The following is a 19,191-nucleotide window of genomic DNA, read 5'->3' as shown; positions in this document are numbered from 1 at the left end:
CTATTCAACATAATCAATTTCAGTACCATAGCCATGACAACAGTGTACAGAGTGGGAATATTTCCAAAGAAAATTATAGCATAGTTTGCCCCCGATCTCTCCTTAATATACACATGTTGATTAAAAATCCTGATTGTTTGAAAGCACTGCACACACACAGGGTTATTTAGGAAATTTGAATGGATTTTCTGAATAAGCTCATCATGGAAAAAGCAGTACAAATTGTAGCACTGACCTTAATTAGCAACACCAGTGCTACCTGTGCAGGTTCATGGATCGGTCCATGGATTGCTGCTGGTAACAAGGCATTACTAGCCATAAGCCATCAATTGGGAAAGTAAAGTAAAGATGTGGCAAATGGACACAAATACAGCATCAGCATCTAGCACACTGAAGACAAAATTGGAAGTTCCCCATAACAATCAGCCTAAGAGGCACTCTCTTACATGCTTTTTCGAAATAATATATTAACATTTTCCCCCAAAGAAGGGGAACCCCCCCCCCCATGGCTTCAAAATTTCCAGAAATTTTACATCTCTATTTGCAAGAAGGAAGCAATGGGATCAAGAATGAACAATAAACAGAAAGAAAGAAAGAAACTCAATAAAAAGTAATGCACAGAGTAGCTCTCCCTGCTGATCTGAAAATTGACTTGTTTTACCACTGCATTTACACATGTATTATGACAAATCTTAAGGTGCAAGGGTATACTGTATCTTCTTTTTTGATGATGCTATAATTCTCTGAGAGAGCCAGCATGGTGTAGTGGTTTGAAAGCTGGAGTATGACTGGAGAAGAGGGTTTGAATAAAAAAAATAAAAACATTTAAATCCCATTTTATTTTCGAGTAAAACTCATCTTGTTTTTATAGATTCTGAGGAAACATTCCAGGGTGTTAATCTTCAACATTTTTCTTGCCCTAAAAGCAATTTTGTTTTTATAAATGATGTATCTCAAAAATGGAAAATAAGTGTTATCTGCATTAAATGCAGATAATTGAAGTATGACTTGCAAGTCACATTTTATGTAGGCATTTTCTTCCCTTGTGGAAAGATTCTATAGTGAGCACGTATAAATAGGTGTCACTATGGTTATGGCATGAAACAATATCATGCATGACAACCAGGAGAAATGCACCTGTTTCCTATTCTATCTCATCCAAATTTTAAGACAATAGGGCAAGTAGGGGCACCTACAACATTAACATTTTTGCTTCCACAAGTTCTTCTGATGAGGAAAATCACTACTGCTGTAAATACTTTTTATCTATATCAATTCACAAGTCAAAACTGGGTGCAACAGAAATCCTGGAAGTGCATCAGAATATAAATTTCTTAGCACATTATAGATGCTAAATCCTTCTCAGGTTACAATGAGCAAACTTTGCAACATCAGAACTGACTTCCAATGTTAAAACAATTTTAATATAATAGAGAGAATAAAAAAAAATCAGTACTTATTCTCCCTCTTTGAAGTAAGATCCCAATCTAGCTTGATACAGTTTTACCTGATAAAAAATTAAACTCCATTGTTCTCTACCAAATGATCAGAGGCAGGTGGAAAGTGGGTGGCAAGTAAACATACCCTATGAGACTGTCTGACAATCTAGAATAATCCCTCACCCACACAGAGAAGTGTCAATTTTCTTCATGTCAAATGTTCCATTTTGCTGCTTGCTGAACATCTCATTAAAAATAACCAAACACTGAGATCCATCTAAAGAAATGGAAAGAGGTGTGTGTGTGTGTGGTGTTGTTTTGTATCTTCCAAAAGCAACATGATCAAAAGATCCTAGTGCTTTATCAGCTGCACTGACTCCTAGGCCTTTTCAAGGCTCTATTCAAAGTACTTCTTTTAACCATTAAAGTTCTTAACAGTTTAGTATCAGGGTATCTGGGAGGGAAACCTAATTTTCTTCATATTTATCCTGCCTGAATTTCAAGGCCTTCCTCAGAGGCTTCTGCTCCAATGCCCCACATTTACCAAAGTAGTGTGGGTTACTTCCCACATGATGGCCCAAGCTAGCTCACTGCCTGGGGAAGGAGCAGAAGCACCACTCCCCATTAAACAGCCGTCTTTGTTGCTTCCACTGGGAGGATTTTCTTGACGGTAGTTAAGGAATGCTCTCTCTAGAAACTTTTGCTTGGTGCTTTATGTCATTAGGTGAAAAATCTAATGTCATTTTTTAAAAATACTGTGATTTACGTGCTTTGCACCACTCTTTATGTACAACATATTTCTAATCTACTTTAATTCTTTTCTGTTGTGAACTGTTATTTCATCTTGCTTTGCTAACTGCATTTTAGCTCATTAATTGTGAATTATTGTTGGATGGGTTATAGATGTGAGAAGGAATTTTTTTCAGACTGCAATCCTATGCACATTTTCCTGGGAACAAGCCCCAATTAGCACAGTGGAGCTAATTTCACAATGAAGATGCAAAGGATTACGATCAGTGGGGGTAGTGTTTTACATAGCATTGGGATAGTGGGATCTATAAAACGTACTGAACCATATCCCCAAAACATATTCATCGTCTTTAAATTTCAACCTACAACTGGACATGGAAGTCACCAGCTCCACCAATTCTACTGTATATGTAACTTACCTCTACGTATCTTAGTAAGAGGACAACAATGCATACAGTGACTTCCAACATTACAGTTATAGTGTTATACCTACAGTTCTTTCTGTGATGGTTCTGCTCAACAGAACTGCCATACAATGATTTTTCTATATCTTTTTGTGCATTTTCTACCCATACTCCAAATTATATGTTCTGAAGTTAAACTTGTTTCCTTCTAGTTGTGTTCACAGAGTGTGCTTTTGCATACAATTGTCTATGGGTTGGGATGCTAATCCAATACAAGTATCAGAAGATTATAAATGAGTATCTTTGACATTTCTCAAAGCCAGACTCAGGAAAATATCAACAATATACTGTGGCAGACAGATTACCATAAAGTCACTCTTGAAATTAGAGCTGATCTAGGCATGTTCTGCTAACCATCAATGTCTTACTTACTGGAAGAAGGAGGTCATTTGCCTCAAGACTGTATGCTCTGATCCACATTAATCTGTACACATTTACAACCCCACTGCTTGATAGCCACTTCCTTAAGACATGGCAGGAGGTCACTCAAAAATGGTGAGGCTCCCATTGGGGCTAGGCCACATGGCTTTTGTGAGAAAAATTATGTTTTCATGTCAAACATGTATTAGCACAAGAAAGAAGCATTACCAGAAGGCAGTGCAGCAAGCAGTAAACTACAGTGTGCCTGCGCTATAAGCGGGCGCCCCATACGCGGCTTCTGGCTTACGCGGCTGCATGATGGGAGAGTGAATGGCGCACACGCCTGTGGCGCACACACTCTCTCGCAACGCAAGCACAAGCCCCCATTCGGTTGAATGGGACTTGAGCTTATGTGTTTTTTGGCTTACGCTGGGGGGTCCAGAACGGATCCCCCGCGTAAGCCAAGGGACCACTGTATACAAAGACCAGACTTAAAGACAAAGCAGGGCTGAAATGACGTCAGATGCATTGCAGTACACTACAGTTTTTTTCTGTCTCCTCTGCTTTTTTCATCCACTTCTCAAATCTGGAATTATGTATCAAAATTGGAACCAAACTGGTATTGCAGTTTTCACCAATTCATCTGTGTATTTGAAGTGCTCTTCTTGGTATGATTCAGAGTAATCCCTAGCCCTTTCTGGGTATTTTCTGAAGTTCATTGCAAGCGATTTTAATATGACAGCAGATGAAACAGCATAGCACTGTCCTAGGTCCTTGATCGTATCAGACAGAGTGCATAGTGCTGCCAAGCTTTATGTAGCAATGGTAATTCATGCTGATACAACAACAGTGATTCCTGATCCCTGTTACTATACCACTATGACCTCATGGGTAGGCTGAACCTACCATTAAGGAAGGTTCAGGAAGGGTTGGCATCTTAGGATGCTTATCTTGGGAAACCATGAAAGCATAACACATTTTCTTTCTGTGAGCCACCTTGGGTCCCACTCCAGGGGAAAGATGGCATATCCATAAAAATAAGTAAATAACAATTATAATTGTCCGCTGCATAGTTAGTCATACACAATATACAAACTGAAACAAATGGAAGTTAAATGAGACTTGGGGGCAAAACAGACACACTCTGAAGGAGCAGCTTCTGGCTGCCCCTTTGAGCGACTGATTGGGGCTGCGGCAACCACACTCCATGGCCCTGATCTGGCATTTTCGTGGAACGAAAAGAAGTGGCAGAAAACTGCTCCTGTTTTGCACCAGGACAAAGGTGCCTTTGCTGCCCCGGCAGTGATTTTTTCCGGCTTTCTGCAGCACAATGTGTGTAAACACTATGCCACAGAATTGCTGTGAAGCTGCTGTACGTGCAGTCAGCCGTACGGTTTCCCGGCGGTATGGGGACGTGCTGCTGTCTGAATGCTACGCTCCCACACTACCGAGAAGCTGACTCTTTTTGCCAGTCTGTACTGGCCCTGTAAGAATATAAAAATCCCACTGATTTAAACAGAGCTATGCCAAGTATTAATAAATCTGAAGCAAATTTTTACATTTAGATTTATGCCACGTGCATCAAAATTCCTTGGTTCCTTGTTAGTCACTTTTCACCAGCAGAATACTTTAGTTCACAAAGCAATATTGATACATAAATATGCCTCATTCTAAGTTCTACTTTGGCGATAATGTCACTCAGAATGTAAAGTGCAACTTGTATTCAATGATAGTTTTTTGTGTGAAAAGAATTCAACTTGCATTCACTGACAGCATGATCCTAAGCATACTTACGCAGAAATAAATCTGATAGACTTGAAAGGGATTTATGCCCCTTAACACATGAAATCCTACAAATATTTTCTTGGAACTAAGCCCTATTTGACTCAGTAGTGATTACTTCTGAGTAGACAGGCATATGATTCTACTTTAAGTCTTTTGGAGTTCAGTCTGTTTTACTTAGAAGAATGAGCTGTTAACTGGAGAGGACATATACTGAGTTAACATGCCAATTTCTATAGTCGAATAAATTTACATGAAAATAAATAAAATCGGGTAGTAACACCGAGCATGAAGTGATACAGTGGTACCCCGGGATACGAATGCGCCGCCTTACAAAATTTCCGGGTTACGAAAAAAATCCATAGAAAAAAACTGTTCCGGGTTACGAAGGTTATTTTGGGTTACGAAAAATTTTTTGGTGCTTTTCGGCGCTTTTTCGCACGAAATCGCGGCTTTCGCTATTAGCGCCTATGGCTTTTTCGGCTTACGAAGGATTTTGGGTTACGAACGCGGCGGCGGAACGAATTAAATTCGTAACCCGGGGTACCACTGTACTTGTAGAAGAGATCCAAGGATGTTTTAAAAATAAATAAATAAACAAACAAACAAACGGGTTTGCAGATGTAGAGTTTTATGCTGAACTGAATCTTCTGGGGAAAGTTTCAATGTGTTGTTTTGCTTTCAACATTAAAACAAATAGTGTAAAAGGAGTACAAGACAATGATGCTAATTCCTGCTTAAGAGATTTTAAAGAAAAACACACAGAGGAAAAAAAGGCAATATTATTTTATTAGCAGGCATAAGATGTGCTTGATAAATTTAATTGGCTTGCAGAATCCTTACTATTATTACTAAGTGGTAACCAAATTATAAACAGTACAGATAACCCTAAGGGAGCTAGCAAATAATGGCAAAATATGACAATCAAAGACAATGCTTAGTGCTTCTTATGACATTTGCTAACTTCAGATGCCTCATATAAACATTATAAACAGTGAGTGCAGATTCTTAATCCTACCAAGAACAGGTTTTAGCTTTGTCTCAATTAAATATTATTTCATTCTATAGATAGAATGTCTGGATTGTTTTCAGGCTGTTTAAACACAACATCTATCTCTATTTTATGGCCACTGGAATTATTTATGTTTCTTATTGACAAAACTTGCCAATTCTTGTAGTGGTACCAAGGTGTTCGAGCAGTACTCAGTAGTGTCATTATCATAATAACTTCTGAAATTAAAACCTGTCTAAAACTCTGTGGAAAGCTAACAACCAGTTCATTAACCATTCCTGTTAGTTTGTTTTCAATAATGCAAAAATGATTAGAAGTTTAATTTGTTAATCACCTGTGTTTTGACTGGCAGTAGTATATGATTCTCTGCAGAAGTCTAAACTAGCCCTTGCAGAAAATAAAGTATGCTAATGTTTTATTAGGCCTAATAATGATTTTTTTAAAAAATAAATCTATCACACCTGGGTAAATCACTGACGCTTGTACAATTAATTTCTCCTTAACTCTGTTTAATTTTACAGGCAGTGATGAATACAGCTAGGAGAACAGTCTGTCTATCATCAACAAGATTTAGTACTTCACTCACCAATCATGTGGTTTGCAACATGAACCTGGATATCCCATTCATTGTAGAAAACCATCTGGCACTTGATGCACTGATAAGTCTTCTTCTAGAGGAAACAATGGTGGAAAGTCTTAATTAAGCAAATAGAACAAACATTTTTCTTCTCAGAACACTCAAATGGAAAACAACAACAACAACAGTAAACTAAAAACATAGACATTTTAAATATGTTTAATACTACTACAGAATAATACATCCCTTCAGTCTCTTTCCTGTTACTCCTGCATTGCAGTGTTTAACTGTCCACAAGACAAAAGCCTGATACATTCTGGTCTGGGTCTGGGTCTTCTACTACTACTACTACTACTACTACTACTACTACTACTATATGATGACATACCAAAAGATGCCAGTCTATTCAAAATCTAAACGAAACTTCTGGGCAATAGTGTCACTAGGGCTAATGCCATCCCAATGAAGTAACTCATGCTGTCACCCTCAGGCTGCCTAGCACCCCCACCAGCCTGGCCAATGGTCCCCCAGGAGCAGATCAGACTGCTGTAGAAGTGAAAGGCTCTGGTGTACTTGCCGCCACCAGCTGGTGGACAGGGGCACCTGACAGTCCATGTTCAGGTTGTCCTGGTCTACTTGTCTTGTTCCCAAGTCCTGAAGGGATGCATGCACCATTAATAAATGGGAAAGACCTCCAGGAGTTTGCCGTGGTGTGGCCACTGTCCTGACCAGCCTCCTTGATGCCTTCATAATAATAATAATAATAATAATATTTATTTGTATACCGCCCTCTGGCAAACCAATACGGGCGGTTAACAACAGTAAAATATAAAATATGACAATTAAAAACACTTTATCCCTCCCCCCCTTAAGACAGTATTAAATAGTATAACATATTAAAAATACAATATCAAGGATAAAAACAGCAATTAAAACTAAAAACCCTGATATCCCTCTGTTGATTCAGGTAGATAAGACTGGGTCTTTCCCAGGACCTTCAGTCTCTTAAGAGAGTCCCAGTTTATTTGCAGAGAGGTGAGGCTGTACATTCAACACCAGAATGCAAACACCCCTCTGAAGTGCAGTTTGCACCAAATGCATCCCCCTAGGAATGCCCCTGTCACTGTAATGGATCATCTGGAGTCATAGAGTCAGGTGCTATCAGTATGCTGATGATTTCTCCATGCCTTCAAAAATAGCCCCAGCTAAAGACAGTGTGTCTCCTGTGAATGAATGCCAGGAGGAGGTAATGGGCCAGAGGAGGAAAAACAATTTGAATCTGAATTCAGATAAGACAGAAGTACTTACAGTCAAAGTTCCTAAATTGGGTTTGGAGGACCTAAAGATGGTAGTGCACGTGCTGGTAATCTCAAGGGTGGACTTTTGTAATGTGCTATACATTGGGCTACTTCTGTACCAAATTTGGGGTATAAATAAATAAATTGTAAAATTTTAATTATAGATTGTTTTAATATGTATGGGTTGTGTTTATTCTTTTAAAATGATGTGGGTTTTTTTTTTTTTTAAATTGATGTTCTGTATTTGTTGGTCTGTTGCTGTTCCCCACCTAATTCCTTGGGGAGAAGCAGGTAAGAAATTATTGTTGTTGTTATTTGATTAAATGTATTATTAGAAGCAATTGTATTATTAGTGGCAGCATCCTGACTGAACTGCTGGTAGCCTCAAGGTTGGGCTTTTGCAATGTGCTTTACATTGGGCTATCTATGTACCAAGTTCATAAACTTCAATTAGTGCAAAACATGGCAGCCAGATGGGTTACTGGTACATCCAGGATTTTAATATCACACCAGTATTAAAATCACTCTATTGGCTGCCAATTAGGCTGCCAATTAGTTTCTGGGCAAGTATTAGTATCTTTAAAGCCCTACAGGGTTTGGGCCCCAGATTATCTATGGGATCGCCTGTTCCTGTATAATCTGCCTCATACACTCTGATCCTCTGTGGGACATTTACTCCAGTCAGCCAGGACTAGGTTGGCAGTTGTCACCCAGCGGACTTTTACTTCAGCTGCATCTAGACTATGAAATGACCTGCCGGAAGAGATTTAACAGCTGAATATACCGTCCAAATTTAAAACAGCATTAAAGACCTGTCTTTTGGGGCAGGCCTATCCAGATGACTTTTTAATTGTGAATTTTAAATTATGAATTTTAAAATATGGATTGGTGGTTTTAAATATGTATTTCTCTAGTTGTTCTTTTAAATTGATGTTGTTTGTTTTTAACCCATGTTGTAGGTGGTATATTAATCTGTTGTTGTTCCCTTCCTTGATCCATGGGTAGAGATGGGTTATAATATATAACCCTTCCCATATTATTATAATACAATACAATACAATACAATACAATACAATACAATACAATATCATTAATATAAAAATTTAAAACAGTTGTTTATCTTTAATCAATGCAGAGTCCTTCAAGTCATTCACATAGAACCAGTCATGGTTTTGTTTCTGAAATTGTTCCTAGTCTTGGTAATTTTTGATAAAACATTTCTTTGGTACTTATTGAAACATATTATATACATTTAACCATGCCCAAATTGCAGACCAGTGTCTAAAAATGTAATGCTTGAAAGAGGTGATATTTCAGTGATATATAGTACTATCATCATAATCCTTGAGGATTACAAATATTTTCAGAGTTAACTCAGTGCTTTCATTCAATGTCTAAATCATATCCTTGCTTCCATCATCTACAAGTAATGGCTGTTTAAAGGCCTCACTACATAAACCTAGGATGAGAATCATACACCTCTCCAGAAGTTGTTGAACTTCAGGCAGTTCGCAACATTCCTCAGTATACTGGATAGGACTGATGTCAATTGAACAACATCTGGATGTCTGCACAATTCCCATCCTTGACATAATCATTTCTCACACTGTCTGTTGAGCTTCATAAAATCTACTAAAGAATAGATTCATCAATTTTCATTTACCAAAGTAGAGTGGACCCTTGTTATACGCTGGGGTTGGGTTCCAAGATCCCCTGTGGATAACAAAATCCGTGAGTGTTCAAGTTCCATTAAATATAATAACATAGCAAAATGGTGTCCCTTATAAAAATTTGAAAATCAAGGTTTGCTATTTGAAATTTATACATTTTTGAACATTTTCAAACCATGGATGCTTGAATCCGTGTATAAATAATCTGTGTATAAGAAGGGCCGACTGAATATTTATTTATTATTTATATCTGCCTATATGTTTTAAGAAGTTACCTGTTCTCATAAATTCTATAACATCAGTGTGTGTGTGTGTGTGTGTGTGTGTGTGTGTGTGTGTAATTTGTGAAGACTTGAGTCAAACTGAAGTACCTGTTTGCTGAAGACAGCCGTTATTGTTGAAATTCTCCCTGTGCAGCAGGTCTCACTCATAAATACAGACATGTATAGGACTGTACTGTAGTTGTTGTTTTTCTCCTTCTTAATGGTGCTTTTAATATAGACTTAATGCTGTCTCAAGCCCAAAGGAAAGTTTTTGAAATACCAACAAGAGATGAACTAAAGTGTTAGTACTGTTTTTGCAGACTAATTTCTACAAATGTTTCCATTTACAAAAATGGAAACATCAACATTCTCAATGGTTCACACCACATGTTAATTTTCAGTGCAAACAACAGTTTTCTTTTCAGTACTTTTTAAACAATCCGAAGGCTTTTCATGGTTTAAACTGATATCTAATTAAATACCATTCTGACTAAGCCCTTCCTACCATTCTTTTTATGAACATCTGCCTTCAGAGTTGTAGTTGCGACATTCCCTCCCCATGTTTCAGCCTGAAGGTAGAGCGTTTGAATCTCTCTTCAGAAAATGGTAAAACCATTACCAACTGGGAAGGGGGAATGGATGATGCTTACCATGGGAAGATGGAAGTTGGTGAATTTGTCCTCAGCTCTGGTAAATTTGGCCAGGTTTCTCTATAGAACACCAGCCTCAATTGTTAGGCGAAATTATGATATTGTTCTGGGATACGTGCTTCTATGTCCTGGAGTAGGTGCCCTACTCATCTGTTTTTCATGTCTGATTTTGAGGCAGGAAGGCCTGGGAATAATGTAATTGAACTAGAGTTCCACAGTGTCCCATTCTGAACTAGTCAGTACAATCTCAGCCACTGTACTGAACTCAGTCATACTGGTCATTCTGGAGAACTTCAACATCTACACAGAGACCACCTTGTTTTGAATGGCTCAGGACATCATGGTCAAAGAACTGCTATGGGGCTGCAAATCCAACCCCTAGTCATACATGGCCTTATGTTTTGTTCTAGATAGCATGTGGATGTTTTTGTCATGAACAGATAATTGCTGGTGTGAATTTTACTTACCTCTACAGTGGTGGATCTGAAGATGGACCTGAACTGTTTCCTAACTGCCCTGAAAGTCTTCTCTACTGCCTCAATTGGTGATTTATTAAAATCCTGGTCAAGCTCTAGAATAGGCAATAGCAATAGCAAGTATATTTCTATATCGCTTATCGGTGAACTAGCACCCCCTAAGTGCTAGTTTACTGAACTAAACTGCCTTTAAAAAAAAAGACTTCAGCTGCCAGCAGAAAGAGAGCACCATGGCTACTCCCAGACTGTAGAAGCCCCTTCCATAGGAGGTCAGGTTGGCCTCATTGGTGCTCTCTTTCCACTGGTAGCTGAAGGCATTTTTTAAGGCAGGCTGTTGATGGATGAATTTTACTTATATAATGTGGTGTGTTGTTTTAATGCTTTAATGGTTTTTGCTTTTTAAAATGGTTTTAACTTTGCTATTTTTAACTTATGTTTTAATATTAGTATTTAATTATTTTTAACCTTTGTAATTAATATTTTAATTTTTTCTTTTTAAATTATTGTAAAGTGCCTTGACTTCCATCTTGGGAGAAAGGTGGGATATAAATCCCATATAAATGATTAAATAAATAAATAATATTAGTCAGGCAGTTCTCACAAATACTGCTGAGCATGTTCTTCCTGTTGATAGAGCCAGATGGGCTCCTTAATATTGTAGACAACTCAAGGTGAGTGGAAGAAGAATTTGGGATAAAACCACCTGAACATAAACTAGAGCTTATAAGAAGCCTTGTAACTTTGTAATGATGGTGGCATAGAAATTATGTTGTTCTACTTCCTTTGCACCTGTGCAGTGATGTCCAGCAGAGCGATGTATTTGAGTTGAGAAGGGGGATTCACTTGTCTGGTATGGCAAATTTGCTCTGAAAATAAGTTACAACAACTTGTCGTTCGTATTCCCACCACATGTATTTCAAAACAGCAGTTCCTAATGAAGCATTTTATCTTAATTTTGTCATTGATATATCTAGTTATGGATAGGATGTGGACATATTCTTGGTAATGTAAGATCAAACATGTACATGTGAACCTTGCCTTTTTGAACTGATTAACTAAGCCAAAAGAAATTTGATCTGAAGTACCATTAGTAAATAATTCATGGGACCATATTACACTTTCTGGGCAACACCTGCACAAGTATTGCTAGTTTTACCCTAGGCACAATTCACAATTCAAATCTCTAAATGGTTTGGGCCAAGGATATCATTTCTACTATTGTGCCCATTTGCTAAGATCAGGCCCATCTCTTCATCCCACCTAAGTTGAAGGCACAGCTGACCATGACAAGAAAGAGAGACTTTTGTGACTGGCCAACACTATATAACACTTTACCATCAAGAGGCATGGGTAGTTCTCCCTGGTTGTCTTTTGCTGATTGGGGAAGACATTTTTATTCTGGCAGGTGTTTCCTTTACTAAGTACCTGATGTTTTATTTAAAGACTGTTGTTTTTCTCTGTGACCTCTGCCTCTGTTACATTTTGACTGAATGCATTGTTTTATGAAACTGAGACGTTAAATGGTTATTAGCTGCCTTGTATAGTGCCTAGGCACTAGAAGAAGAGGATAGAAATACCTGGAATAAATAAATAAATGAATCTCATTACAGTCAAGTGATACAAGTAAGTTATGAGTGATTTAAACCTCACTGCTCTCACTGGTTATAACTTTGTTGGACTAGTGACTTGGAATGAGTAACAATGACTGGGCAACACATCTCATTTAACTTTTAACTTTCACTTAACTTTATCTTTAATTTTAACTAGCTTAATTGTATAACCAAAATCTCACAGTTATTCAATTTTTAAATGTGATATGAAAGGCAGAAAATGTTTTTAAAAAGAAATTAGGAATATGCAGGAACAAAATGCTCTAAAACATGTCATCCTCACTAGGACAATGTAGATACTATAAATCAAATCTACAACAACAATCAGTGCCTAGGATTTACTATGCTAGGCACCTTAACAGATGTTGTTGATGGTGACATGCTGAACAACATATATTGCATAAATAACAATCAGTCCCCCTTTTAAAAAAATATTATTTCCCTTTAGAACTGGTTAGAAAATATTTCTTGTTCCCTGATGGCCAGAATTATATATGGTTTATTAGCATACTCCTAATATTATTCCTGATATGTGACTTTATTGAAAAACAAAGAAACATAAACATAATAGCTGGTCTTTTCTCTCATTAGAACTGTACAACATAGTACATGTCGAGAACTGTCAACAAAAATTATGATGGATGAACACAATGACACAACATACAAGGATTTTTCTTCTTTATTTGAAGCTTAATGATAAAGGGGAGGAAATCACTTGACAAAAACAACAAAAACACTGCAACACTTACTAGCCTCTTCAGAATGATCTGACACATTTGCAGATCAACACAGACACTACTGTACTTTTATCACAAAACAAGCAACTGTTTTTGTTACTGTTTCTAGATCAAACACTGATTCTTTTTAAACTCCAAAGAGCTTCTAAAATGTTACTATCAACCTTTATTAAGTCAGCAATATACTTAAGTAGACTGGTGTCAATGAACCCAGATTTTAAAGTGATCAAAAACACTGTCACATTCACAGCCTGCTGAAACAAACACAAGCAAAAAGAAAAGGATTAACTTTTTTTTCTGAAATAATCAGTAAAACCTTCCCTAATTTGACTGCCTGTCAGATCAGCCTTGTAGATCAAGCGGATGGTTCCTGCTAGTACTTCTGCTTTCTAATCATGACTACCACCTTCTTTTGTGCACTTGCAGTGTCTAAGGCAAAGTAAGACACGATTCTTCATACCAATGCCTTTACAATCTAAAGAGGGAAGAACCAGATATATTGGCAAGACTTTGGCCCTGTACAGACCGGCACTTTGTGCTGGCCTGTGGGTCGAGTCAGAGTGCAGCGTCCTGTCACTGGATGCCCTGACTGCCCCCAGGGTGTCATGATGCCACACACCATTCCAAACAGCGTGCAACATCAAGGCATATCTCTGGTGCTGAATCCAGATGATACAGCACCGAAGGGGTACCATACAGCTGTGCTTCCATGGCTATGGCACCCTTTGGAGGGCATAAAAACGAGCTGCTTTCTGCCGCTCTTTTTGGCACCCTCCAGAGGATGGATCAGGAACACAGCAACCTCATACCGTGGCCCTGATCTGGCCTCTGGAGGATGCCAAAAGGGCCCAATCCGGCCAGGAAATCTAATCTTTTTACTAATCTCTTACTAATAACTTGACTGAGTTAAATTTTTATTGCTCAATGAGTTTTGACAGCCTTTTTTTCTTTTATTGCAAAAGCCTTGCTTGTAAGAAGAATGATGGGGGGGGGGGGGCTTTTTGGGTGGAAAAACAGGTAGGTACTTCAAAAAAGGTGTGTTGATTTAGTGGGCAATTTAGTGGCACCATGGCACAAGATTGGCAGGGAAGTGCAAGGATGGTAAAGAGGAAACTGAGTTTGTGATGGTATATGGGCAAAATCGTTTGAGGAGAATTTAACAAAAATAAGAACTGTGAAGAAAGGGGTGAAGGAAGATCATTAACATTTCAAACAGCTTACTTCAAAAACAGCAATGGTATGGGAGCTGGGAGCTTTTTAGTGCTGATTGCTTGCTACCTGTCAAGGACAGTGGTTGTTGTTTCCTCAAATGGAAACAAGTGGTGAAATCCCTGGCCCTATATAATTTGCAGAAAGGTGGGGTTCAGAGCAAAGCTCTGCAGCAGCATCTCCATGTGGTGTGGATGGAGAGAATCAGATAGAAGCAATTCAAGCAGGGAAACAAATTAATTTGTGAAAATTGGGTTTTGTGCTCCTGACAATATGGGCTTGATTCTAGAACAAGTTTATTTCTTTAAAAAAAAGATGAGAAAAAGAGGAAAAAATAGAACATTTAGAGAAAGACTACTGATACCTTTCAGTCTATAAATTTATATTAAAAGTATATTACCAGTGACATCACTAGGTGGTGGTGGTGGTGCAGTGCTGCGGCCTTTGCTGGGTGACACCTGAGAAGGGGGGGTGTTGGGCCCTCCCCTCCCTGTACTGCCCCATGCACCATTCTCACACACTCCCCATGCCTGGGTGCTACTTCTCTGCATGCTGTCCCATCCTTTTCCTCATCAAGAAACGGATGGTGTGGCACAGGGAGAGGGAACACACACTGTTCCTGGAAGCTCCACCCTCAGAAGCCCCACCCCCTGCACCAGGTGACACCAGGTGTGGGAACACCACTGCATATTATGGAGCCATGTACCTGAATGTTTCATCTGGGACCAAGGATGTATGAAGAGCCATCTAGCTGCAGGGACTGTCAACTGGTCCCAGAGCCATTTGCACCATGACTGCAGGATTCATAGCCACCTGGAAAGAGCCCTGGTGGCACAGTGGTTAAATGCCTGTACTGCAGTCACTCACTCAAAACCATAATGTTGCGAGTTCAATACCAGAAAAAGGGCTCAAGCTTGACTCAGACTTGCATCCTTCCGAGGTCGCTAAAATGAGTACCCAGATTGTTGGGGGCAATTAGCTTATAGTTGTAAACCACTTAGACCAGGGGTAGGTAACCAGCGGCCTGCGGGCCAGATGCGGCCCGGCAAGGCCTTGGGACCGGCCCCAGCCCAGTCCTGCCGCCAATTGCCGCCGGGGCCTTTGGCCTCTCGCGCGCAGGGGCAAGGAGGGCAATTGTCTATAGAAGCCTCAGAAACATGCATTTATATTAACATGTTTAAAAAAATCAGCAATTTTTTTCGCGTGTCCTCCACTTTTTTTAAAAAAAGTGTCCACCATTTGAAAATTTTGTCCTTCATTTGTGCCAGTTTATTTATTTATTTAAATTTTTTAAAAAATATTTAATTATTTATTTTTTGGCTTCGGCCCCCCAGTTGTCTGAGGGACAGCAACCCGGCCCCCGGCTCAAAAAGGTTGCCTACCCCTGACTTAGACACTGTTAGTTCAGTATGAAGCGGTATATAAATGAAGCTGTTTGTTTGTATGTTCTGCTTTTCATCATCAATTTTTGTAATCACTTTCAGCATTACATAAACTCTGTCAGTCCAAAGGGCCATCACACCTCAGGGACTGTGTCAATGTGAGGCTGCCTCTGTCAGTTTCTATGATACATTGTGTGATCATGTAAAATATCACATAGCACTGGGCAGATTAGGGAGAAGCGTCTCCTTTGTACTGGCCTTCTGGATTCTGGTGCAGTAGGAAAAAAAGCTTTAAAAAAAACCCTGGAGAGAGGTGTGGGTTGACCAAAGTGAATGGCCCCTGTCTTTTTGGCATTCTTTTTCAGAGAATAAGAGGCAGGATTAGCAGAACTGTCACCTGCTGTGGGAGTGTCAATTTGCTTCTAATATGCTCTGCTTGTATATTTATAAATAAACAAATATTGCAAAGACATCATAAATCTCCAGTGTTCTCATCCAAAGGAATGAAGCCCTGTAGCACTGCCCCTGGCTGGAACATCTCACTCTTCAGGGAAGTGGGAAGCATGTAACAGCATGATATCTTTGTTTATGCTCATAAACAAGTATTACCAATTATACAGTTCTCAATCCTTCACTGAAAATATATTGTACTGGTATACAGTGTTGCCTTTACCTTTATGCTTTGGAAAGGAATTGTTATTCCATAAATACTATGACTACCTCTTCCATTGCAAAATTAATTGTAATCAGGTGCAGTTGGCTGTGGCTCTGACCTGTTATAGCTCATTGTGTTTAATCACTGACTTCAGTGATACATAGAGCAACCATAAAAATTTGTTGGAGATTTAGGGCTGAAATAGATGGCCAGAAGGGGTGGCTTGGGGCTGTGGCAACTGCACTCCTTGTCCCCAATCCACTTTGAAGCTGCCTGAAAATGGAGCAGCAAAGAGCTGCTCTTTTTTTGGGAGGCAAAAAGCTAGCTTTGCAGCCACAGTGTGACTGAAAGCCAGCTTCATGATGCTCCAGCGGTATGCAGCATGTGCCACTGTGCCACCAGAGCGTCATGAAGCCATCCGCATGTAAACATCTGTGTGGCTTCCAGGTGGCTTAGGAGTATGCAGCATGTAAATACAACACTTCTAAGCCACCCAGAAGGTGGTGCAAAAGGGCCATCTGCTTTGGCCCTTAGAAAGGTTACTTTTTACCTTTATTAGACAATCATGTAAAAGTTTTGTTTTTATTTTGTCTTTTAAATCAAGGTTGCAATCCTATAGAGTTAGACCCTAAAACAGCTTGAGTCAGAGCTGCCACCTCTAGAGGGGAAGATCCAATCTACACTGTAGAAATAATACAGTTTGACATCACTTTAACTAACATGGCTCCATCCTACAGAATACTGGGAATTGTAGTTTTGTGATGCACAAGCACTCTTTAGCAGAGAAGGCTAAAAACCTTGTTAAGCTATGAATTCTAGGATCCCATAGAATGAAACTACAGCACTTAAAGGGACGTCAAACTGCATTTTATGGAACAATCTTCCGGAAGAGATCCGTCTTATTACCACCTTAAATGTCTTCAAGAAAGCACTTAAGATGAATCTCTTCTGTACATCAAAACACATAAATATATTTTAAATAACAGCTCTTTCTGTTACCCTCCCATTGTTGTAACACCCCCCCCCCAAAAAAAATCCCCCTCAATACACAGAACCACACCATATTCTGAAAGCACAGGCCCTAGGCCATAGCCTTGTTAATCTGATGGATACTCCTACTCCAGTCAATATAGCCTTGATTTTAACTGTCCATAAAACCAATTTTTTTAAAAAAACAAGCCAGAAATTCTTAATTGTTCCACAGTCAATCTGTAGATCACCAAAATAGATGAATCGTGGTTTGCTAAATACAGTTTGAGGAGTTTTACTTTAGAACAGGGATGTTAAAGGATGGCTCTCCAAGGCTGTTTCTGAAGCCTTTTATCCTTTCACTCTCCTCAGAGTATACTATCTGGAGCAAAAAGAGGGGTGTTTGCCATGAAGTCCACTCTGCACTGTTAAAGAAATCAATTTTTTCAAGACTAGAAGTGGACTTCCAACCACTTCCAGGTGTATGTGTGTGTGTGTGGGGGGGGGGGCAGTTTTGGCAGTCTGTGTGGCCCATGGAAGGTCCTGGGACAGAAAATTGGTTTCCAGCCAAACCATGTTTGCCTCCTCCCTGCTCTAGAACAGTGCTACTCAAAAGAGTTGGTCTTTCAAACAGTGCTGAACCATTGCGTCTCATCTCTGGAGAGTGTTCAGGAAATAAATAAATACTGGCACAGTCCAAATGGGCCAAATGCACCATGTTGGCGGCAAGCGCACGGTCCCTAAGCCTAATACAGCATGACACCATCACAATGTCTGTGCCCCATGTATATGGCATTGTGACATGATGGACGCATAGTGTCTGCACGTCATGCTGCACTGCGCCAGTTACGTCTCGAGTGTGCCATTGGCACACTCAGGTATAATTGGCAAGGCACAAAAAGAACCCACTTTTCATGGGTTCTTTTTTCTCCGCAGGGAAACCACGTGGTTGGGTGACTGCGGCTTCCCTGCAGGGGGAAAAAAAGGCGCCAGCAGGCTTCCCTTTTTGGGAGGTCTATACCGGACCATTTGTACCCAATGGGAACAAATACAGGGCTGGTTCCAAGCATGTTTGAAAAAATAATTTGCTGGGCCTTCATGTCACATAATCAGAAAAACATTGCTCTAGAAGAAATACATAGGATTGCAAAGACAATGTGAGAAAATAAAACAGCTCCCAGAATTAATGTTTTGCACATTTACTCACCAAGTGGTTATTCTTCAAGACATTTCTCAAATCTTCATCTTTTGAAAATTCTTGCTTTCTGGATCTAATCATAGGTCCAATACACACTGCAGAAATAATCCAGTTTGAGACCACTTTAATTGCCTTGGCTCCATGCTAGGGAATCCTGGGAATTGTAGTTTATTGTGGCACCAGAGCTTTCTGACAGAGAAGGCTGAATGTCTCACAAAACTACATTTCACAGAATTTCTTAGCACTGAGCCAGGGCAGTTAAAGTGGTCTCAAACTGAATTATTTCTGCAGTGTATTCTGGACCATAGTGATGTAAATTCTGCACTAAATTTTTTCTTGAGAGGAGTGAGTAATTTTAGTAGTTTTCTTCACACAGCAACAAAATATTTGAAAACTACTTTTCAAAGCCTATTCACAATTCAGAATGAATTCTTCAAAAAAATGTTTTTCACATATGATTGTTTTGTGCCAAAAACAGTATTTTCTGCACAGGAAACAGCATTTCGGTACAGGAAATGATATTTTCTATACAGAAAATATTGTTTCCCATGCAGAAAATAAAGGATTCTGTTGAGGAAAAAAGTCAATGCAAATCACCCATATGCGAATTTTGCACAGAATAAGCCCTCACTTGCAATACTTTCTGTTCCTAAAATAGCCTTTTCTACACAAAACAACCACATGTGAATT

At 39.2% G+C, this 19,191-nt stretch overlaps 1 protein-coding gene across 5 annotated transcripts in view; it reads right to left on the bottom strand.

The window, feature by feature from the left end:
- Nucleotides 1-19,191, bottom strand: part of LOC121917413 (zinc finger protein 521) — a 398,352-nt gene that overhangs the window by 191,891 nt on the left and 187,270 nt on the right. For all 5 annotated transcript variants that reach the window (XR_006101026.1, XM_042443354.1, XM_042443355.1 and 2 more), the window contains exon 5: nt 6,394-6,478. Coding sequence is in view for 4 of the 5 variants with exons in the window: in XM_042443354.1 (XP_042299288.1) it covers nt 6,394-6,478 (85 nt within the window). In the remaining variant the exon portion in view is untranslated. The remainder of the gene's footprint in view (nt 1-6,393; nt 6,479-19,191) is intronic.

The sequence above is a fragment of the Sceloporus undulatus genome, unplaced genomic scaffold (assembly GCF_019175285.1).
Source record: "Sceloporus undulatus isolate JIND9_A2432 ecotype Alabama unplaced genomic scaffold, SceUnd_v1.1 scaffold_17, whole genome shotgun sequence".
Taxonomy (NCBI): Eukaryota; Metazoa; Chordata; class Lepidosauria; order Squamata; family Phrynosomatidae; genus Sceloporus; species Sceloporus undulatus.
The sequence above is the reverse complement of the archived record's forward strand: the minus strand, read 5'-3'. Positions and strand labels throughout refer to the sequence as shown.